The sequence below is a fragment of the Danio rerio genome, chromosome 14, assembly GCF_052040795.2.
Source record: "Danio rerio strain M-AB ecotype USA chromosome 14, GRCz13ab, whole genome shotgun sequence".
Taxonomy (NCBI): Eukaryota; Metazoa; Chordata; class Actinopteri; order Cypriniformes; family Danionidae; genus Danio; species Danio rerio.
Genome location: NC_141034.1, coordinates 1,716,789 through 1,736,671, shown reverse-complemented (window position 1 = coordinate 1,736,671; position 19,883 = coordinate 1,716,789). Strand labels below are relative to the sequence as shown.

Sequence of the window (19,883 nt, the reverse complement as noted above, 5' to 3'; positions counted from 1 at the left end):
TTCTCTCAGACCACAACTGTAAATTAATGTTTTGAGCAGCATCATTTTTGAGGTTTACCTATAATTGTAGACTACAGCTTCCCCAGTATTTCTGACACAAACACACTCACTGATAATTGCTTGTGAGTCAGAAATACTGGTTAACCAAAGATTTTTCTTTTTTTACCTAGATAACAGTTCCTCATTAGGAACATGAACCTGTCTGTAAAGTTTTTACCTAATTTTCCTTATTATGTAATTTTTGCTGAATCATGTAAGGCACAGCAGTTTGGTTCCAAAAGAAAAAAAAAACATTAATTTTCTCCATATAATGCATTAACAATAACTCATCATAATCCATTCAAGATAGACCAGTTATGAGCCCTGAATCAATTGCAAACACTTTTAATAAATCTCTTCAAATTAATTCAGTACATATAAAACAAAATAATAATAGCAGAATTATTTAGAAAAAAACTACAATACCCATGATGCTGCGCAGACAATTCAACCAATCAGAGCACAGCAAAAGAGTCTTAAGCCCCACCCACTGCCATGAAGCTATCACGTTTTTGTAAGTTTTTTAAATGCAAATTACTTAATTATATATGTTGCCTAATATGTAATGTTTGCAGATTTATTACAAAAGAAAAACTTAAATATCACATGGTCATAAGTATTCAGACCCTTTTCTCAGTGTTTAGCAGAAGCACCCTTTAGATTTAGTCTTTTTGGGAAAGATACAAGTTTTTCACACATGGATTAGGGATCTTCTGCCATTCCTCCTTGCAGATCCTCTCCAGTTCTGTCAGGTTGGATGGTAAACATTGTTGGGCAGCCATTTTTAGGTCACTCCAGAGATGCTCAATTGGGTTTAAGTCAGGGCTTTGGCTGGGCCAACAGTCACAGAGTTGTTGTAAATCCTCTCCTTCATTATTTTAGCTGTGCGCTTATGGTCATTGTCTTGTTGAAAGGTAAACCTTTGGCCCTGTCTGAGGTCCTGAGCCCCCTTGAGGAATGTTTTCATCCAGGATATATCTGTACTTGACCACATTCATCTTCCCTTCGATTGCAACTAGTTGTCTTGTCCCTGCTCTAAAAAACCTTAAGTGCAGTCCCCTTCAGCAATATTAGTTTTGGATAGTCTCCAGAACAGACCACTGTTATACAATGACTTGCCTAATTACCCTAACTTTACCCTAATTACCCTAGTGAAGCATTTAAATGTCACTTTAAGCTGAATACTAGTGTCTTGAAGAACATCTAGTCTAAAATTATTTAGTCATCATGACAAAGAGAAAAGAAATCAGCTATTAAAACTATTATGTTTAGAAATGTGTTGAAAAAAAAAATAAATTGAGGAATTAAATATATAGGAGGGCTAATAATTCTGACTTCAACTGTATAACGAGTGTGTGCGCATGTGTGTGTGTGTGATAGAGACGGAGCGCAGCACCATGACGGAGTTCTGGAAGGAGCACTCGAAGCAGGCGACGGTGGAGGAGATGATGCTGGACTCTCACGCTCAGGAGCTCACACAACACGAGCTGCCCGAGATCCTGGATCTGCTGCCTGCGCTGTCCGAGTCTTGTGTGCTGGAGCTTGGAGCCGGCATTGGGTCAGTCGCACGATACCATGATGATCAGATGCATATCAAATCAATTTAATAATGAGTTTATAAGGCTTCTAATGGTGAACATGTATTAATTGTATTTGTTCTAATCAGACTTGATCAAATCAGTCTGCAGAAACACTTTGATTGACATTCTCCCTTTGTACGTTTCATCAGAGGGGGGAAAGCCCCACCCACTAGTGCCCATCTCTCCCTCATTAGCATAAACAGCAGCCCTGAGTGAGAAGCAGCCGCCTTAGAGTGTTTGAGCTGCTGAAGATAATGTCAGCATAGACTAAGAGGATTATAGATGTGGAGGTTAAGATGAAGCTCAAATGTCTTGTTTTGAATCTGCCACTATGCTGACACATAAGCATTTGTAGCTCCGCCCTCTTTTTAAAAGAGCACAGTCTCATTTGAATTTAAAGCCACATTCACCAAAACCCAAGATCAAAGCCTAAAAGGGTCCATTTCAGAGAGTTAGAAAACATTTTACACACACATATATATATATATAAATATATTTTACTTCATTTTCTTCTCGCCTTAGTCCCTTTATTAATCCGAGGTCGCCACAGCGGAATGAACCGGCAACTTATCCAGCAAGTTTTTTACACAGCGGATGCCCTTCTAGCCACAACCCATCTCTGGGAAACATCCACACACACATTCACTCACTACGGACAATTTAGCTAATTTAGCTATACGACGCGAAGGCAGGGAGAACATGCAAACTCCACACAGAAACGCCAACTGACCCGAGGTTCGAACCTGCGACCCAGTGACCTTCTTGCTGTGAGGCGACAGCCCTACCTACTGCGCCACTGCCTCACCCTATATTTGACTTATCTTGTAAAATTAAGCATAATAGATCCTCTGTAAAGGGACGGTTCGCCCAAAAATTACCTCAAGCCTCACTTTCAGTCACCATCAGGTGGTTCAAAACTTTAAAGAAGTTATATTGAAAGTTGAAAACCTGTAACCATTGACTTCCATAGTAGGAAAAACAAACACTATAAAGATCAATGGTTACTTCAGAATATCTCATTTGTGTTCAACAGAAGAAAGAAACTCAACAAGTAAAGGGAGAGTAAATGATGACAGAATTTTAGGATTTGGGTGAACTGTCCCTTTAAGAGTTTTAGAGAGTGTTACTGTAATAAATGACTGATAAGTAAATGATTTTGAGAGTATTATTGAATGGAGTGACGTCTGATGATCTGCTGAGTTGCTCAGCCTGCTGTATTTGCTCTATTGTGTTGATCTCTCTGTGTGTTCAGGCGGTATACGAAGCACCTGATTGGCCGAGCTCGTCACGTGACCGCCGTGGACTTCATGGAGAAATTTGTGGAAAAGAACCGGCAGGACAATGGTCATCTGGGCAGCGTTGAGTTCATTCAGGCCGACGTCACAAAGCTGGACTTCCCTGAACACAGGTGAGAGAACACACCAGACAAACACTCTGCCGTATTAACGTTATGTTTAATTAAAGGTCCTGTTAAATTAAAATAATACATTTTATATGTTTTAAGGATATCTATAAGCTAGTGTGCTCCAAAACACTGACAAAATTCGCGTTTAGAAAGTAAGAAATGAAAATAAACACGTTAAGCTTGCAGTTTCTCACCTCTGACTAAATGGATTAACGGTTTTAATGACGTCACCTCATACTCTCATCAAATCTTCTGTCCAATCAAATGCTCTCTAGTGTCTGACATGCCCCGCCCCCTTCTTCTCATTTGCTTTTCATTCAATGTGCTTAAGCTCAACCACTCTCACTGGCAGAGCTGTGATAAACAACTAGCTATTGGCTGATTTTTGATAAGGGGAGGGGCTATTCTATGCCCTGCCCTCTCTTTGTGTTTCACTTGAGATTATGTCAAACATCAAATAACAAATGCACATTTCAAAGCTCTTTACGGAACCTTTAAAGAATAATGATTAGCCTTCCTGAAATATTTCCCAAGAAATGTTTTAGTAGGCTGACAGGGTGGCTCAGTGGTTAGCACTCTGGCCCTACCGCAAGAAGGTTGCTGGTTCGAGCCTCGGCTGGGTCAGTTGGCATTTCTGTGTGGAGTTTGCATGTTCTCCCCGAGTTGGCATGGGGTCTACGCACATATGCTATAGGGGAACAGGATAAACTAAATTGGCTGTAGTGTATGAGTGTGTGTGTGTAAATGAGTGTGTATGGGTGTTTCCCAGTACTGGGTTGCAGCTGGAAGGGCATCAGCTGTGTAAAACATATGCTGGAATAGTTGGCGGTTCATTCCACTGTGGTGACCTCTGAAATAGAGAGTAAGCCGAATTTACGAATCAATGTTTTTAGTATTTCCCATTATACTTGTCTTTTGTTTAGGAGGAAGTCTTATTTCTTTTTTTTTTTTTTTTTTTGTATGTGTGTATATATATATATGCGTATACATAATAAATATAACACACACACACACACACACACACACACACATACATACATACATCTTATGTCAAAACAAACTTTTATTTTGGATGTGATCAGTATTGTGTTCTATTGGCAGTAAACATTATATGTGTAGATGAGTTGTACGTATATTTTATTTATAACTGTCAGAACATACATAAACATAAATCAGCTCAGAGCTTATCTAATACAGTACTACATTCATATATACATACTTACATAGATATTTATATACTTACATACATGCATACTCACATAGATACTTATATATTTACATACATGCATACATACATACATGCATACTCATATAGATACTTATATACTTGAATACATGCATACTTACATAGATACTTATATACTTACATACATACATACATATATACATACATACATACATACATACATACATACATACATATATGCATACTTACATAGATACTTATATACTTATATACTTACATACATACGTACATACATGCATACTTACATACATACATACATACATACATACATACATACATATATGCATACTTACATAGATACTTATATACTTATATACTTACATACATACGTACATACATGCATACTTACATACATACATACATACATACATACATACATACATACATACATACATATATACTTACATAGATACTTACTTATATACTTACATACATGCATACATACATGCATACTTACATACATATATGCATACTTACATATGTACATACATGCATACTTACATAGATACCTATATACTTACATACATACATACAAACATACATACATACATGCATACTTACATAGATACTTACTTATTTACATACATACATGCAAACTGTAGAAACAAAAAATAAAATACAGAGTCTTATTTGTTTTATTTCGACTAGAATAAAGCCGTTTTTAATTGTTTTAAAGCCATTTTAAGGTCAATATTATCAGCCCCCTTAATCAATATTAGTTTTGGATTGTCTCCAGAACAAACCACTGTTATACAATGACTTGCCTAATTACCCTAATTACCCTAGTTAAGCCTTTAAATGTCACTTTAAGCTGAATACTAGTGTCTTGAAAATATATCTAGTAGTGAAATATTATGTGCTGTCATCATTCATTCATTCATTTTCCTGTTGGCTTAGTCTCTTTGTGCTGTCATCATGGCAAGGATAAAAAATAAATAAGTTATTAGAGTTATTACTTCAGCTGTGCATACCTACTTACTGCATGTCAGTTTCATGTGCTCTGATGTCTTCCTGTTTCAGTTTTGACCTGGTCTTCTCTAATTGGCTGTTGATGTATCTGAGTGACCAGGAACTGCAGTTATTGGCTGAGAAGTTCCTCAGGTGGCTCCGCCCAGGTGGATTCCTGTTCTTCAGAGAGTCATGTTTCCACCAATCAGGTCAGAGAGAGAAAAAACCCTCCTGCAATCTGACACTTCATTATATTCTGTTAGGTGACAAAATAATAAGACAGAAATTCTGAGGAAACAAGTGGTTAGGATGACACTGTGTATTCCTAGAACCTATGAATATGAGTTAAATAAACATGAGTTAAATAAGTTTTATATGAAATTTTAAACGTTTATGAATTATAATTATGAGCTGAAATTGGTTATTGCTGTAAAAAACATACTGGGCAGGACATGACTTGTCAACAAGTTATTAATTATTCTTAATTAGTTGTACTGTTCTGTTTTATTCCCATTATTTCTGTGTTATTTGTTATTAATTTTAGACTGTTTAAAAGTTTCCTGTAGTTTGTGATTTATGGCTGTTTTCTGTTTATTTACAATTTGGAAATGCATTTTGGGATCCTGATACGCTGCCTATATAAAATTGTATAGTAAGTTATAATAATATAGTTTTATTATATATTTATTTATATTTTTATTTATATTTCCCACTAAATATATATATATATATATATATATATATATATATATATATATATATATATATATATATATATATATATATATATATATATATATATATATATATATATATATATATACATATATATATATATATAAATATATATAGTGGGAAACACCCATACACTACAGAGACAATTTAGCTTATTCAATTCATGTACCCAAATTAATAAAAGGGACTAAGCAGACAAGAAATTGAATGAATGTTTTGTTATTATTTATATTCATCATTAATGAAATTATTAATCATTACGTATTATTTATAATATATGTATATAAACGATATTTAGTAACAAAATAAGGATCAACAATAGTGAATTTACACTGTATTTAAATGAAGATGATCCAGGATCAACAATAGTGAATTTACACTGTATTTAAATGATGATGATCCAGGATCAACAATAGTGAATTTACACTGTATTTAAATGATGATGATCCAGGATCAACAATAGTGAATTTACACTGTATTTAAATGATGATGATCCAGGATTAACAATAGTGAATTTACACTGTATTTAAATGATGATGATCCAGGATCAACAATAGTGAATTTACACTGTATTTAAATGATGATGATGATCCAGGATCAACAATAGTGAATTTACACTGTATTTAAATGATGATGATGATCCAGGATCAACAATAGTGAATTTACTCTGTATTTAAATGATGATGATCCAGGATCAACAATAGTGAATTTACACTGTATTTAAATGATGATGATCCAGGATCAACAATAGTGAATTTACACTGTATTTAAATGAAGATGATGATCCAGGATCAACAATAGTGAATTTACACTGTATTTAAATGAAGATGATCCAGGATCAACAATAGTGAATTTACACTGTATTTAAATGAAGATGATCCAGGATCAACAATAGTGAATTTACACTGTATTTAAATGATGATGATCCAGGATCAACAATAGTGAATTTACACTGTATTTAAATGATGATGATGATCCAGGATCAACAATAGTGAATTTACACTGTATTTAAATGAAGATGATCCAGGATCAACATTAGTGAATTTACACTGTATTTAAATGAAGATGATGATCCAGGATCAACAATAGTGAATTTACACTGTATTTAAATGAAGATGATCCAGGATCAACAATAGTGAATTTACACTGTATTTAAATGAAGATGATGATCCAGGATCAACAATAGTGAATTTACACTGTATTTAAATGATGATGATGATCCAGGATCAACAATAGTGAATTTACACTGTATTTAAATGAAGATGATGATCCAGGATCAACAATAGTGAATTTACACTGTATTTAAATGAAGATGATGGTCCAGGATCAACAATAGTGAATTTACTCTGTATTTAAATGAAGATGATCCAGGATCAACAATAGTGAATTTACACTGTATTTAAATGATGATGATGATCCAGGATCAACAATAGTGAATTTACACTGTATTTAAATGAAGATGATCCAGGATCAACAATAGTGAATTTACACTGTATTTAAATGATGATGATGATCCAGGATCAACAATAGTGAATTTACACTGTATTTAAATGATGACGATGATCCAGGATCAACAATAGTGAATTTACACTGTATTTAAATGATGATGATGATCCAGGATCAACAATAGTGAATTTACACTGTATTTAAATGATGATGATGATCCAGGATCAACAATAGTGAATTTACACTGTATTTAAATGATGATGATGATCCAGGATCAACAATAGTGAATTTACACTGTATTTAAATGATGATGATCCAGGATCAACAATAGTGAATTTACACTGTATTTAAATGATGATGATCCAGGATCAACAATAGTGAATTTACACTGTATTTAAATGATGATGATCCAGGATCAACAATAGTGAATTTACACTGTATTTAAATGATGATGATGATCCAGGATCAACAATAGTGAATTTACACTGTATTTAAATGATGATGATCCAGGATCAACAATAGTGAATTTACACTGTATTTAAATGAAGATGATCCAGGATCAACAATAGTGAATTTACACTGTATTTAAATGATGATGATGATCCAGGATCAACAATAGTGAATTTACACTGTATTTAAATGAAGATGATCCAGGATCAACAATAGAGAATTTACACTGTATTTAAATGATGATGATCCAGGATCAACAATAGTGAATTTACACTGTATTTAAATGATGATGATCCAGGATCAACAATAGTGAATTTACACTGTATTTAAATGATGATGATCCAGGATCAACAATAGTGAATTTACACTGTATTTAAATGATGATGATCCAGGATCAACAATAGTGAATTTACACTGTATTTAAATGATGACGATGATCCAGGATCAACAATAGTGAATTTACACTGTATTTAAATGATGACGATGATCCAGGATCAACAATAGTGAATTTACACTGTATTTAAATGATGATGATGATCCAGGATCAACAATAGTGAATTTACACTGTATTTAAATGATGATGATCCAGGATCAACAATAGTGAATTTACACTGTATTTAAATGATGATGATCCAGGATCAACAATAGTGAATTTACACTGTATTTAAATGATGATGATCCAGGATCAATAGTGAATTTACACTGTATTTAAATGATGATGATCCAGGATCAACATTAGTGAATTTACACTGTATTTAAATGATGATGATGATCCAGGATCAACAATAGTGAATTTACACTGTATTTAAATGATGATGATCCAGGATCAACAATAGTGAATTTACACTGTATTTAAATGATGATGATGATCCAGGATCAACAATAGTGAATTTACACTGTATTTAAATGATGATGATGATCCAGGATCAACAATAGTGAATTTACACTGTATTTAAATGATGATGATCCAGGATCAACAATAGTGAATTTACATTGTATTTAAATGAAGATGATGATCCAGGATCAACAATAGTGAATTTACACTGTATTTAAATGAAGATGATCCAGGATCAACAATAGTGAATTTACACTGTATTTAAATGATGATGATGATCCAGGATCAACAATAGTGAATTTACACTGTATTTAAATGATGATGATGATCCAGGATCAACAATAGTGAATTTACACTGTATTTAAATGAAGATGATGATCCAGGATCAACAATAGTGAATTTACACTGTATTTAAATGATGATGATGATCCAGGATCAACAATAGTGAATTTACACTGTATTTAAATGAAGATGATCCAGGATCAACAATAGTGAATTTACACTGTATTTAAATGATGATGATGATCCAGGATCAACAATAGTGAATTTACACTGTATTTAAATGAAGATGATCCAGGATCAACAATAGTGAATTTACACTGTATTTAAATGAAGATGATCCAGGATCAACAATAGTGAATTTACACTGTATTTAAATGAAGATGATCCAGGATCAACAATAGTGAATTTACACTGTATTTAAATGATGATGATGATCCAGGATCAACAATAGTGAATTTACACTGTATTTAAATGATGATGATCCAGGATCAACAATAGTGAATTTACACTGTATTTAAATGAAGATGATCCAGGATCAACAATAGTGAATTTACACTGTATTTAAATGATGATGATGATCCAGGATCAACAATAGTGAATTTACACTGTATTTAAATGATGATGATGATCCAGGATCAACAATAGTGAATTTACACTGTATTTAAATGATGATGATCCAGGATCAACAATAGTGAATTTACACTGTATTTAAATGAAGATGATCCAGGATCAACAATAGTGAATTTACACTGTATTTAAATGAAGATGATCCAGGATCAACAATAGTGAATTTACACTGTATTTAAATGATGATGATCCAGGATCAACAATAGTGAATTTACACTGTATTTAAATGATGATGATGATCCAGGATCAACAATAGTGAATTTACACTGTATTTAAATGATGATGATGATCCAGGATCAACAATAGTGAATTTACACTGTATTTAAATGATGATGATCCAGGATTAACAATAGTGAATTTACACTGTATTTAAATGATGATGATCCAGGATCAACAATAGTGAATTTACACTGTATTTAAATGATGATGATGATCCAGGATCAACAATAGTGAATTTACACTGTATTTAAATGATGATGATGATCCAGGATCAACAATAGTGAATTTACACTGTATTTAAATGATGATGATCCAGGATCAACAATAGTGAATTTACACTGTATTTAAATGATGATGATGATCCAGGATCAACAATAGTGAATTTACACTGTATTTAAATGATGATGATGATCCAGGATCAACAATAGTGAATTTACACTGTATTTAAATGATGATGATCCAGGATCAACAATAGTGAATTTACACTGTATTTAAATGATGATGATGATCCAGGATCAACAATAGTGAATTTACACTGTATTTAAATGAAGATGATGATCCAGGATCAACAATAGTGAATTTACACTGTATTTAAATGATGATGATGATCCAGGATCAACAATAGTGAATTTACACTGTATTTAAATGATGATGATGATCCAGGATCAACAATAGTGAATTTACACTGTATTTAAATGATGATGATCCAGGATCAACAATAGTGAATTTACACTGTATTTAAATGATGATGATCCAGGATCAACAATAGTGAATTTACACTGTATTTAAATGAAGATGATGATCCAGGATCAACAATAGTGAATTTACACTGTATTTAAATGATGATGATGATCCAGGATCAACAATAGTGAATTTACACTGTATTTAAATGATGATGATGATCCAGGATCAACAATAGTGAATTTACACTGTATTTAAATGATGATGATCCAGGATCAACAATAGTGAATTTACACTGTATTTAAATGATGATGATGATCCAGGATCAACAATAGTGAATTTACACTGTATTTAAATGATGATGATGATCCAGGATCAACAATAGTGAATTTACTCTGTATTTAAATGATGATGATCCAGGATCAACAATAGTGAATTTACACTGTATTTAAATGATGATGATGATCCAGGATCAACAATAGTGAATTTACACTGTATTTAAATGAAGATGATCCAGGATCAACAATAGTGAATTTACACTGTATTTAAATGAAGATGATGATCCAGGATCAACAATAGTGAATTTACACTGTATTTAAATGAAGATGATCCAGGATCAACAATAGTGAATTTACACTGTATTTAAATGAAGATGATCCAGGATCAACAATAGTGAATTTACACTGTATTTAAATGAAGATGATCCAGGATCAACAATAGTGAATTTACACTGTATTTAAATGATGATGATGATCCAGGATCAACAATAGTGAATTTACACTGTATTTAAATGAAGATGATCCAGGATCAACATTAGTGAATTTACACTGTATTTAAATGAAGATGATGATCCACCATCAACAATAGTGAATTTACACTGTATTTAAATGAAGATGATCCAGGATCAACAATAGTGAATTTACACTGTATTTAAATGATGATGATGGTCCAGGATCAACAATAGTGAATTTACTCTGTATTTAAATGAAGATGATCCAGGATCAACAATAGTGAATTTACACTGTATTTAAATGAAGATGATGATCCAGGATCAACAATAGTGAATTTACACTATTAAAAAAAAATGTAACTATTGCTATTCTGTAATTCATAACTCAAATCATAAAGTATACTCGTTAATAATGTTAAATATACTTGTTAATAACATTAGCCATTTGCTTTGTTCCTAAATGAATCATTTTAAAATGACTCCAATACATCCGTTTATTCATCTGTGAAAAATCCCTTTCTCTGTAAAACATAATTTGGAATGAAAACTTGCCAGCAGGACGAATAATTTTGACTTTACATGTCTATAATAGTTTGATTTTTGGCGCAATATTTCTGCAGGTTTAATGCGTGTGTTTCTGACATTCACAGGAGACTGCAAGCGGGATTTTAATCCCACGCACTACAGGAGTCCAGCCGAATACAATCACCTGATGACATCAGTGCTGCTCGACCAATCAGACGCCACAGAAAAGAGACACTACGGCTTTGAAATTGTGCTCAATAAAACCGTTCAGACATACGTGAAGGTAAACAACATGTTTTTTGATGCTTTTAGTTTTAAGTTTTAATATCAATAACATGTTATTCATTGCATTAAATACTGCTTTGCAACATAGTAAAATAATAATAATAAACAGTTTCAGCTCTAAATACCCCACACATAATTATTGTTCCATATTGTAACCAAATTTGCTGACTGTTGCTTTAAATTCAAATGAGATTGTGCTCTTTTCAAAAGAGGGCGGGGCTACAAACGCCTGTGTGTCAGCATAATGGCAGATTCAAAACGAGATTAATGTCCTGTGCCAATGAGGGAGAGATGGTCACTAGTGGGTGGGGCTTCTCCCCTCTGATGACATGTACAAAAATGAATGAATGAATGAATGAATGAATGAATGAATGAATGAATGAACGAACGAATGAATGAATGAATAAATGAATGAATGAATGAATGAATGAATGAATGAATGAATGAATAAATGAATGATACTGTTGAAGAAAGTTAAATATCATTAAAAAATATATAGAACTGAAAGTAAAAATGCAAAATGAATAAAATTGTTTTTCTCAGATGAAGAAGAACCAGAACCAGTTGTGCTGGCTGCTTCAGAAAGCTCGACGTGATGTGTCGGAGCAGCATCAGGCCGGATTCTCCACGTTCCAGCAGTTTCTGGATAATCAGCAGTACACCAGACGGGGAATCCTGCGATACGAGAAGATGTTCGGCTGTGGATTCGTCAGTACAGGCGGACTCCAAACCACCAAGGTCTGAGCGATCAATACGGCAGACTCTAAATATATCTGATCATATCTAAATATTTAGTTATGTCACTAAAGAGTCATGTGAGGTTTAAAATAAAACCAAAATATAAATATAAACCTTAAATATAAATATAAAACATAAAAGTTGAAAACATATATATATAAACATAAATATAAAAACCTATATATAACTATACATAATATAAAAATATAAATAATATAAAAATTATATAAAATTGTTATAGTTTATTCTTAATTGAATAATAATAAAATAATAATAACAACAATAATAATAATAATAATACAATTATTATTATTATTATTATTATTATTATTATTATTATATTTTATTAGTATTGTTGTTGTTGTTATTATTATTATCATTAATATTACTATTATCAATATTAAAAATATAATTATTATTACTATTATTATTACTGTTATTATTATTATTATAATTATTATCATTATTGTTATTATAACTTATTTGTTTATTTATTATTATTAATATTAATATTAATAGCAGTATTATCATTAATATTATTTTTATTAATAATAATATTAATATCATTACTATTTTTATTAATATGATTATTATCATTGATGTTTTGAATATTATCATTATTAATATTATTATTACTACTATTATTATCATTAATGTTATTTTTATTATTAATATTGTTATTTTTAATATTATTAATATCCTCATTATCATTGTTATTATTATCAGTGTTGTTTTTATTATTAATATCATCATTAATATATTATTATCTTTTTATTATTATTATTATTATTATTATTATTATTATTATTATTATACAATTATTGCACTCTAAAAATGCTGGGTTATTTTAACCCAACATTGGGTCACTTTTTAACCCAACAGCTAATTGGGTTACTGGGTATATTTGACTCAATGTTGTTATTTTTTATTTTATTTTATTATTTTTTGATAATGTGACATGTTCAATTAAAAGGGTGTTCATATTGAGTTAGTTGTCAACATTTTTTTAAATGTTTGGTTACAAAATAAAAAAATCAATAACAACGAATATTATATTTAGCTAAATAATGACTAAATAATATAATAATTACTAAATAATAACAATTACTATATAATGATTACTAAAATAATATTAAAAACTACCAGATTGAAGTGTTTGCAACAAACTGTTCGCTCTAATGTTAATTAACAAGTAAATATTTCTGTGATTCCTCATTTTTGGGCTCATGGAGCAGCAGTGGAAATCTACTGCACAGAGTTATCTCTTCAATTTAGTGAATAATTAATGGTTTGTTTTCTTTGATGTATTAATGTCTAACCTATCAGGAGTTTGTTGATATGCTGAACTTGAGCGCTGGACAGAAAGTGCTGGACGTGGGCTGCGGGATTGGAGGTGGAGATTTCTACATGGCCAAGGTGAGCCAAAGGTTGACAGAGATGATTTTATGTGTGGCCACAGAACGTGTTTAAGTTGGATTGTTGTTTTTGAACAAGCAAGTATACTTGTTATAAAACATTCATTTTTATTTAGCTATATTTTAACATATGTTAGCATGCTGCACCCCTTTCACAAGATGATTTACAGCTGTTTTCTGACTTGTGTCAAATGTTTTCTTACTGACGACAGACCTTTGGAGTGGAGGTTTTGGGAATGGACCTGTCTTCAAACATGGTGGAGATCGCCATGGAGAGAGCCGTTAAGGAAAAACTCCCATTAGTAAGTTACGGTTTTTAAAATCAATAAACACATGCAAAACCTAAAAGATCAACCAAAACATCCTACACAACCACTGAGCAAAGGCAACAAACTATTGACAACAACCAACAACACCTTAACAACAACTAAGAATTGCTTAGCAACACCCTGACAACCACCCACAATTAACTAAGTTCATAGCAACAACCTAGCAATCACTCAAAAACCCCTGGCAACCATATATCATACTACAGCTAAGTAACTGCATAACAACACCCTGGCAACCATCTTAAACACCATATCACCATTTTGATAACCAATCAGAAAACCCTAGCAACAGCACAGCAAATTACACACTAATGTTAAGTAGCTGCATAGCAACACCCTAGCAACCACCCTTGACAGCATAGCAACACCTTGGAATTCAATCAGAAAACCCTAGCAACCACATAATATTGCACAACATAGCAAACTGCATACTACAGCTAAGCAACTGCATGACAACACCCTAGCAACCATCTTAAACAGCATAGCAGCACTTTGATAACCAATCAGAAAACCCTAGCAACCACATAATATTGCCCAGCACAGCAAATTACATGCTAACGTAAAGTAGCTGCATAGCAACACCCTGACAACCACTGTTGACATCATAGCAGCACCTTGATAACCAGAAAACCCTAGCAACCATATAAAAATGCACAACACAACAAACTACATACTACAGCTAATCAACTGCATAGCAACACCCTAGCAACCATCTATAACAGCATAGCAACACCTTAACCACCAATCGGAAAACCCTAGCAACCACATAATAATGCACAACATAGCAATTTACATACTACAGCTAAGTAACTGCATAGCAACACCCTAGCAACCATGTATAACAGCATGGCAACACCTGGATAGCCAATCAGAAAACCTTGGCAACCGCATAATAATGCACAACAAAATACATACTACAGCTAAGTAACTGCATAACAACACCCTAGCAACCACCTATGAGAGCATATCAGAAAACTCTAGCAACCACATAATATTGCACTACCTTGTGAAGTGGCAGGTGGGCGATCGCCCAGGGCGGCATCTTGCTAGGGGCATCCTGCTCTTCACTTTAGTTTGTGATAAACCACCCCCACCCCCCCAGGTCTTTCATGAAATGCCGGTACGAACGCCAGCGTTCTGCAAGGGGCAGCATGGAGAACCCACCCCCCAAGGAAAGGAAAGGGCAGCACGAACACAGTGAGGCCGGCACGACTGTCGTTTGTCTAGAGTGGCAGTCAAGCTTGCACAGCTACTGACCTAGTAACTATAAAACAACCGCTCATACTGTCCCAGCAACCACCTATTCAAATCTAGTAACTGCTTAGCAAAACACTGCAATCTATCAATGCATAGAGACCCTGCCAACCACCCCTAGCAACCACAAACAACAGCACAACTCAGCAAGGCACTAAGAATGCCTCTGCACCAGCATGCATAACAGAAAACTATCTAGAAACACAAACACTGTCAGTCAGAACAACAACACTACTGAAGGAAACAAATGACAACGTCTTTTAATATTTAATTAAATCAGTATTGTCAATAATAGAGAGTGCATGTTGTTGAAATGAGCACGGCTTTACTGCAAACTGCACAGCCAATAGCTGCTAGAAACGTGACTGTGTGTGTGTGTTTCCTCTGCAGGTGCAGTTTGAGGTGTCTGATGCCACAAAACGAAGGTTTCCTGACGCGGCGTTTGATGTGGTTTACAGCAGAGACACCATTCTGCACATCAGGGACAAACTTCACCTCTTCACTAACTTTTATGTGAGTGTCCACACAGGTAAACACATGTCCATGTTAAGCAATGAGTAGTATTAATTAGCGTTTCTTTATGTGTGTGCGTGCATGATGTCTGTGTGCATAAATAAGGAAATTATCATGTCTTCTTGTGTGTAAATGTGTGTTTGTGTGTTCCGGTGAATATGTGTGTGTGTTCAGTGTTTGTGGTTTGAACAGTTAACCTTTGAGCCTTGTTTTATTTAAAGGAGAGAGTCCAAATGCGTAGGTGAATGACACTGGAAGCAAATCAAGCTGAGGTGGATTCAGCTTTATAATTCTTAAGAGCTAAAAGCACAGGGTCGAGTTTTACGTGCATCATCTGCCCTCTACTGGACACATGATGCATCGTCGTGAGAGTGGAGACTTTTTTTTTTGGCTTTGAATGCCACATAATGCAGTCTTTTTCAACTGAAAACCATATGGGTATGACTATATCTGAGCTATATAATATAATATAATATAATATAATATAATATAATATAATATAATATAATATAATATAATATAATATAATATAATATAATATAATATAATATAACTTAATTTAATTTAATTTAATATAATATAATATAATATAATTTAATACAATATAATACAATATAATATAATATAATATAATATAATATAATATAATATAATATAATATAATTTAATATAATATAATATAATACAATACAATACAATACAATACAATTTAATTTAATTTAATTTAATTTAATTTAATTTAATTTAATACAATTTAATATAATATAATATAATATAATATAATACAATACAATACAATACAATACAATACAATTTAATATAATATAATATAATATAATATAATATAATACAATACAATTTAATTTAATTTAATATAATATAATATAATATAATATAATACAATACAATACAATACAATTTAATGTAATTTAATTTAATATAATATAATATAATATAATATAATATAATATAATATAATACAATACAATACAATACAATACAATACAATACAATACAATATAATTTAATTTAATTTAATTTAATATAATATAATATAATATATAGTTCTCATTAATGAAATATTGTAATGTTTTTTTAATCTTTTAAATTGCGAATTACACATGAAACACACAAATAATACATTAAAAAAATACATTCTGTGGCCACTTTATTAGGTACACCTGTCCAACTGCTTGTGAATGCAAGTTTCTAATCAGCCAATCATATCGCAGCAACTCAGTGCATTTAGGCATGAAGACATGGTCAATGCAGTTCAAAGCGAGCATCAGAATGGGGAAGAAAGGGGATTTAACAGACTTTGAAAGTGGCATGGTTGTTGGTGCCAGACGGGCTGCTCTGAGTATTTCAGAGACTCTAGGGTTTACAGGAACTAGAGCACCCAGAGGAAACCCACGCAAACGCGGGGAGAACATGCAAACTCCACACAGAAACGCCAACTGACTCAGCCAAGGTGTAAATTAATCAGATTTAGTCTAAATGGACATACTGTCACCCGACAGATAGAGGACAAATCAAGGCAAAGGCAGATTCTGCTTGACTAGTGTATTCAGCATTAAACTCCACTGTTATAAATGAGATTGCTTGGGCTTTTATTGCAATAAGTTGCCATTTTAAATGTTATATTGCATTAGTTAATACGATTTAAAGTAACGTTTTTTAATAAATTAGAAAATAACCTATGGCATCTTTAATGTATATTGTATATAATGTTTTAACTGGTTGCTAGGGTGTTGTTACTCTAAGGTGTTGCTAAGCATTTCTGAAGCTCTTCTCAGTAGTTTGGTAAACTTTGCTTTCAGCATTACCACTTTAGGGTTGTTGTGGGTGGTCACTATGGTATTGTGGCTGGTTGCTAGGGGGTTTCTATAGTTTGGTATATTTACTTCAGTACTGCTCTAGAGTGTGTAGTGAAGTTTCAGCTCAAAACACTCCATAAATGATGTCTTCTAACTCTGAAACTGAGCCTTTTTGGCTTTGATCCTAATTGTGGCGTTTTGGTGACTGTCGCTTTAAATACTAATGAGCTTGTACTGTTTTCAGAAGAGGGCGGAGCTACACAGCAGATTCAAAATATTAATAGTGGACGGCTGCTTCTCACTCAGGGCTGGTTATGCTAATGAGGGAGAGATGGGAACTAGTGGGCGGAGCTTTTCCCTCTCTGATGACACGTACAAAGGGAGAATGTCAATCAAAGTGTTTCTGTTTTCATCAAGTCTGATTATAAAAAAATATAGAATTAATTCATTTTTACCATTAAAAGCTGCTTATATTCACAGTTTGAAAAATATTAAAGTCTGATTTCGAGCCAGAACAGCCTAAATGTGATTTGCTGTGTGTTTTAGTCATGGATGAAGCCGGGTGGGAAGCTGCTGATCAGTGATTACTGCTGTGGAGAAAAGCCCTGGTCTCCAGCGTTTCAGGATTATGTGAAGCAGCGGGGATACATCCTCTACACACCGCAGAGATATGGACAGGTGAAAACATTACAGCCTCATTCATTCACTTTCCTTCGGCTTAGTTTCTATTTCAGAGGCCGCCACAGCGGAATGAACCGCCAACTATTTCTGCATGTATTTTATGCAGCGGATGCCCTTCCAGCTGCAACCCAGTACTGAGAAACACACACTCAATCACACACACACTAATACACTACGGCCAATTTAGTTAATCAATTCCCCTATAGTGCATGTGTTTGGACTGGGGGGAAAACCCACGCCAACTCCACACAGAAATGCCAATTGGCCCACTTGGGACTCGAACCAGCAACCTTCTTACTGTGAGCGCTAACCACTGAGCCACCGTGTCGCCCTATTAGCCTCATAAAAGCCTAAAAAGCTTGTTTTTATTGAGATTTAGTGCTCATCTGTTATGCAACACTGATGATATCGGTCACTGTTGCACTGTACGTGCCAAAAAAAGCTGGCAGAAGAACAGAAAGAGTGTTTGTGCAGCATGACCTTGATGATATAAGTGTGTGTGTGTGTGTGTTCAGTTCCTGAGAGAGGTGGGATTCAGTAATGTCCGAGCAGAGGACAGAACCGAGCAGTTTATCCAGGTCATAAAGTCTGAACTGCAGAGAGCCGAAGAGATGAAGGACGAGTTTATACAGGTAAACACACACACACACACTCGTGCAACACCTGCATTATATTTGCATACACACTGCTGGAGGAAATACAGTATTTATTTCCGCTTTTTCCCTGTTAGAGCCATTAAAAATGTGTGACTTATACATTATTATTATTAATATATAATATGCATACATTCATTTTCCTTCGGCTTAGTGCCTTATTTATCAGGGGATGCCACAGCGGAATGAACCACCAACTATTCCAGCATATTTTTTTTATGCAGGAGAGGCCCTTCTACTCGCAATCCAATATTGGGAAACACCAATACACACCCATTCACACACACACTCATACACTATGGCCAATTTACTTCATAAATTCCCCTAAAGCGCATGTGTTTGGACTGTGGGGGAAACCCACGCCAACACAGGGAGAACATGCAAACTCCTCATGGAAAAACCAACTGGCCTAGCCGGGACTCAAAACAGCAACCTTCTTGCTGTGAGGCC

General features: G+C 33.5%; 2 protein-coding genes across 15 annotated transcripts in view; one reads left to right on the top strand and one right to left on the bottom strand.

Moving 5' to 3' along the window:
• The window catches only part of pmt (phosphoethanolamine methyltransferase), a 55,554-nt gene that overhangs the window by 33,908 nt on the left and 1,763 nt on the right, over positions 1–19,883 (top strand). For 12 of the 14 annotated variants that reach the window (XM_087280872.1, XM_087280867.1, XM_087280869.1 and 9 more), the window contains 10 exon segments: positions 1,420–1,597; positions 2,872–3,027; positions 5,291–5,427; positions 11,874–12,031; positions 12,577–12,771; positions 14,098–14,187; positions 14,399–14,488; positions 16,160–16,282; positions 18,646–18,777; positions 19,296–19,412. In XM_087280872.1, coding sequence (XP_087136998.1) covers positions 1,437–1,597; positions 2,872–3,027; positions 5,291–5,427; positions 11,874–12,031; positions 12,577–12,771; positions 14,098–14,187; positions 14,399–14,488; positions 16,160–16,282; positions 18,646–18,777; positions 19,296–19,412 — 1,359 coding nt within the window. In that variant the 5' untranslated portion in view covers positions 1,420–1,436. 14 annotated transcript variants of the gene reach the window in all.
• tbc1d9b (TBC1 domain family member 9b) overlaps positions 4,074–19,883 on the bottom strand; it is an 89,339-nt gene continuing 73,529 nt past the window's right edge. The window contains exons 24-25 of the transcript XR_015507029.1: positions 5,250–5,474; positions 4,074–4,866 (exon numbers count right to left, since the gene is read on the bottom strand). The gene's annotated coding sequence lies outside the window, so the exon portion shown is untranslated. The remainder of the gene's footprint in view (positions 4,867–5,249; positions 5,475–19,883) is intronic.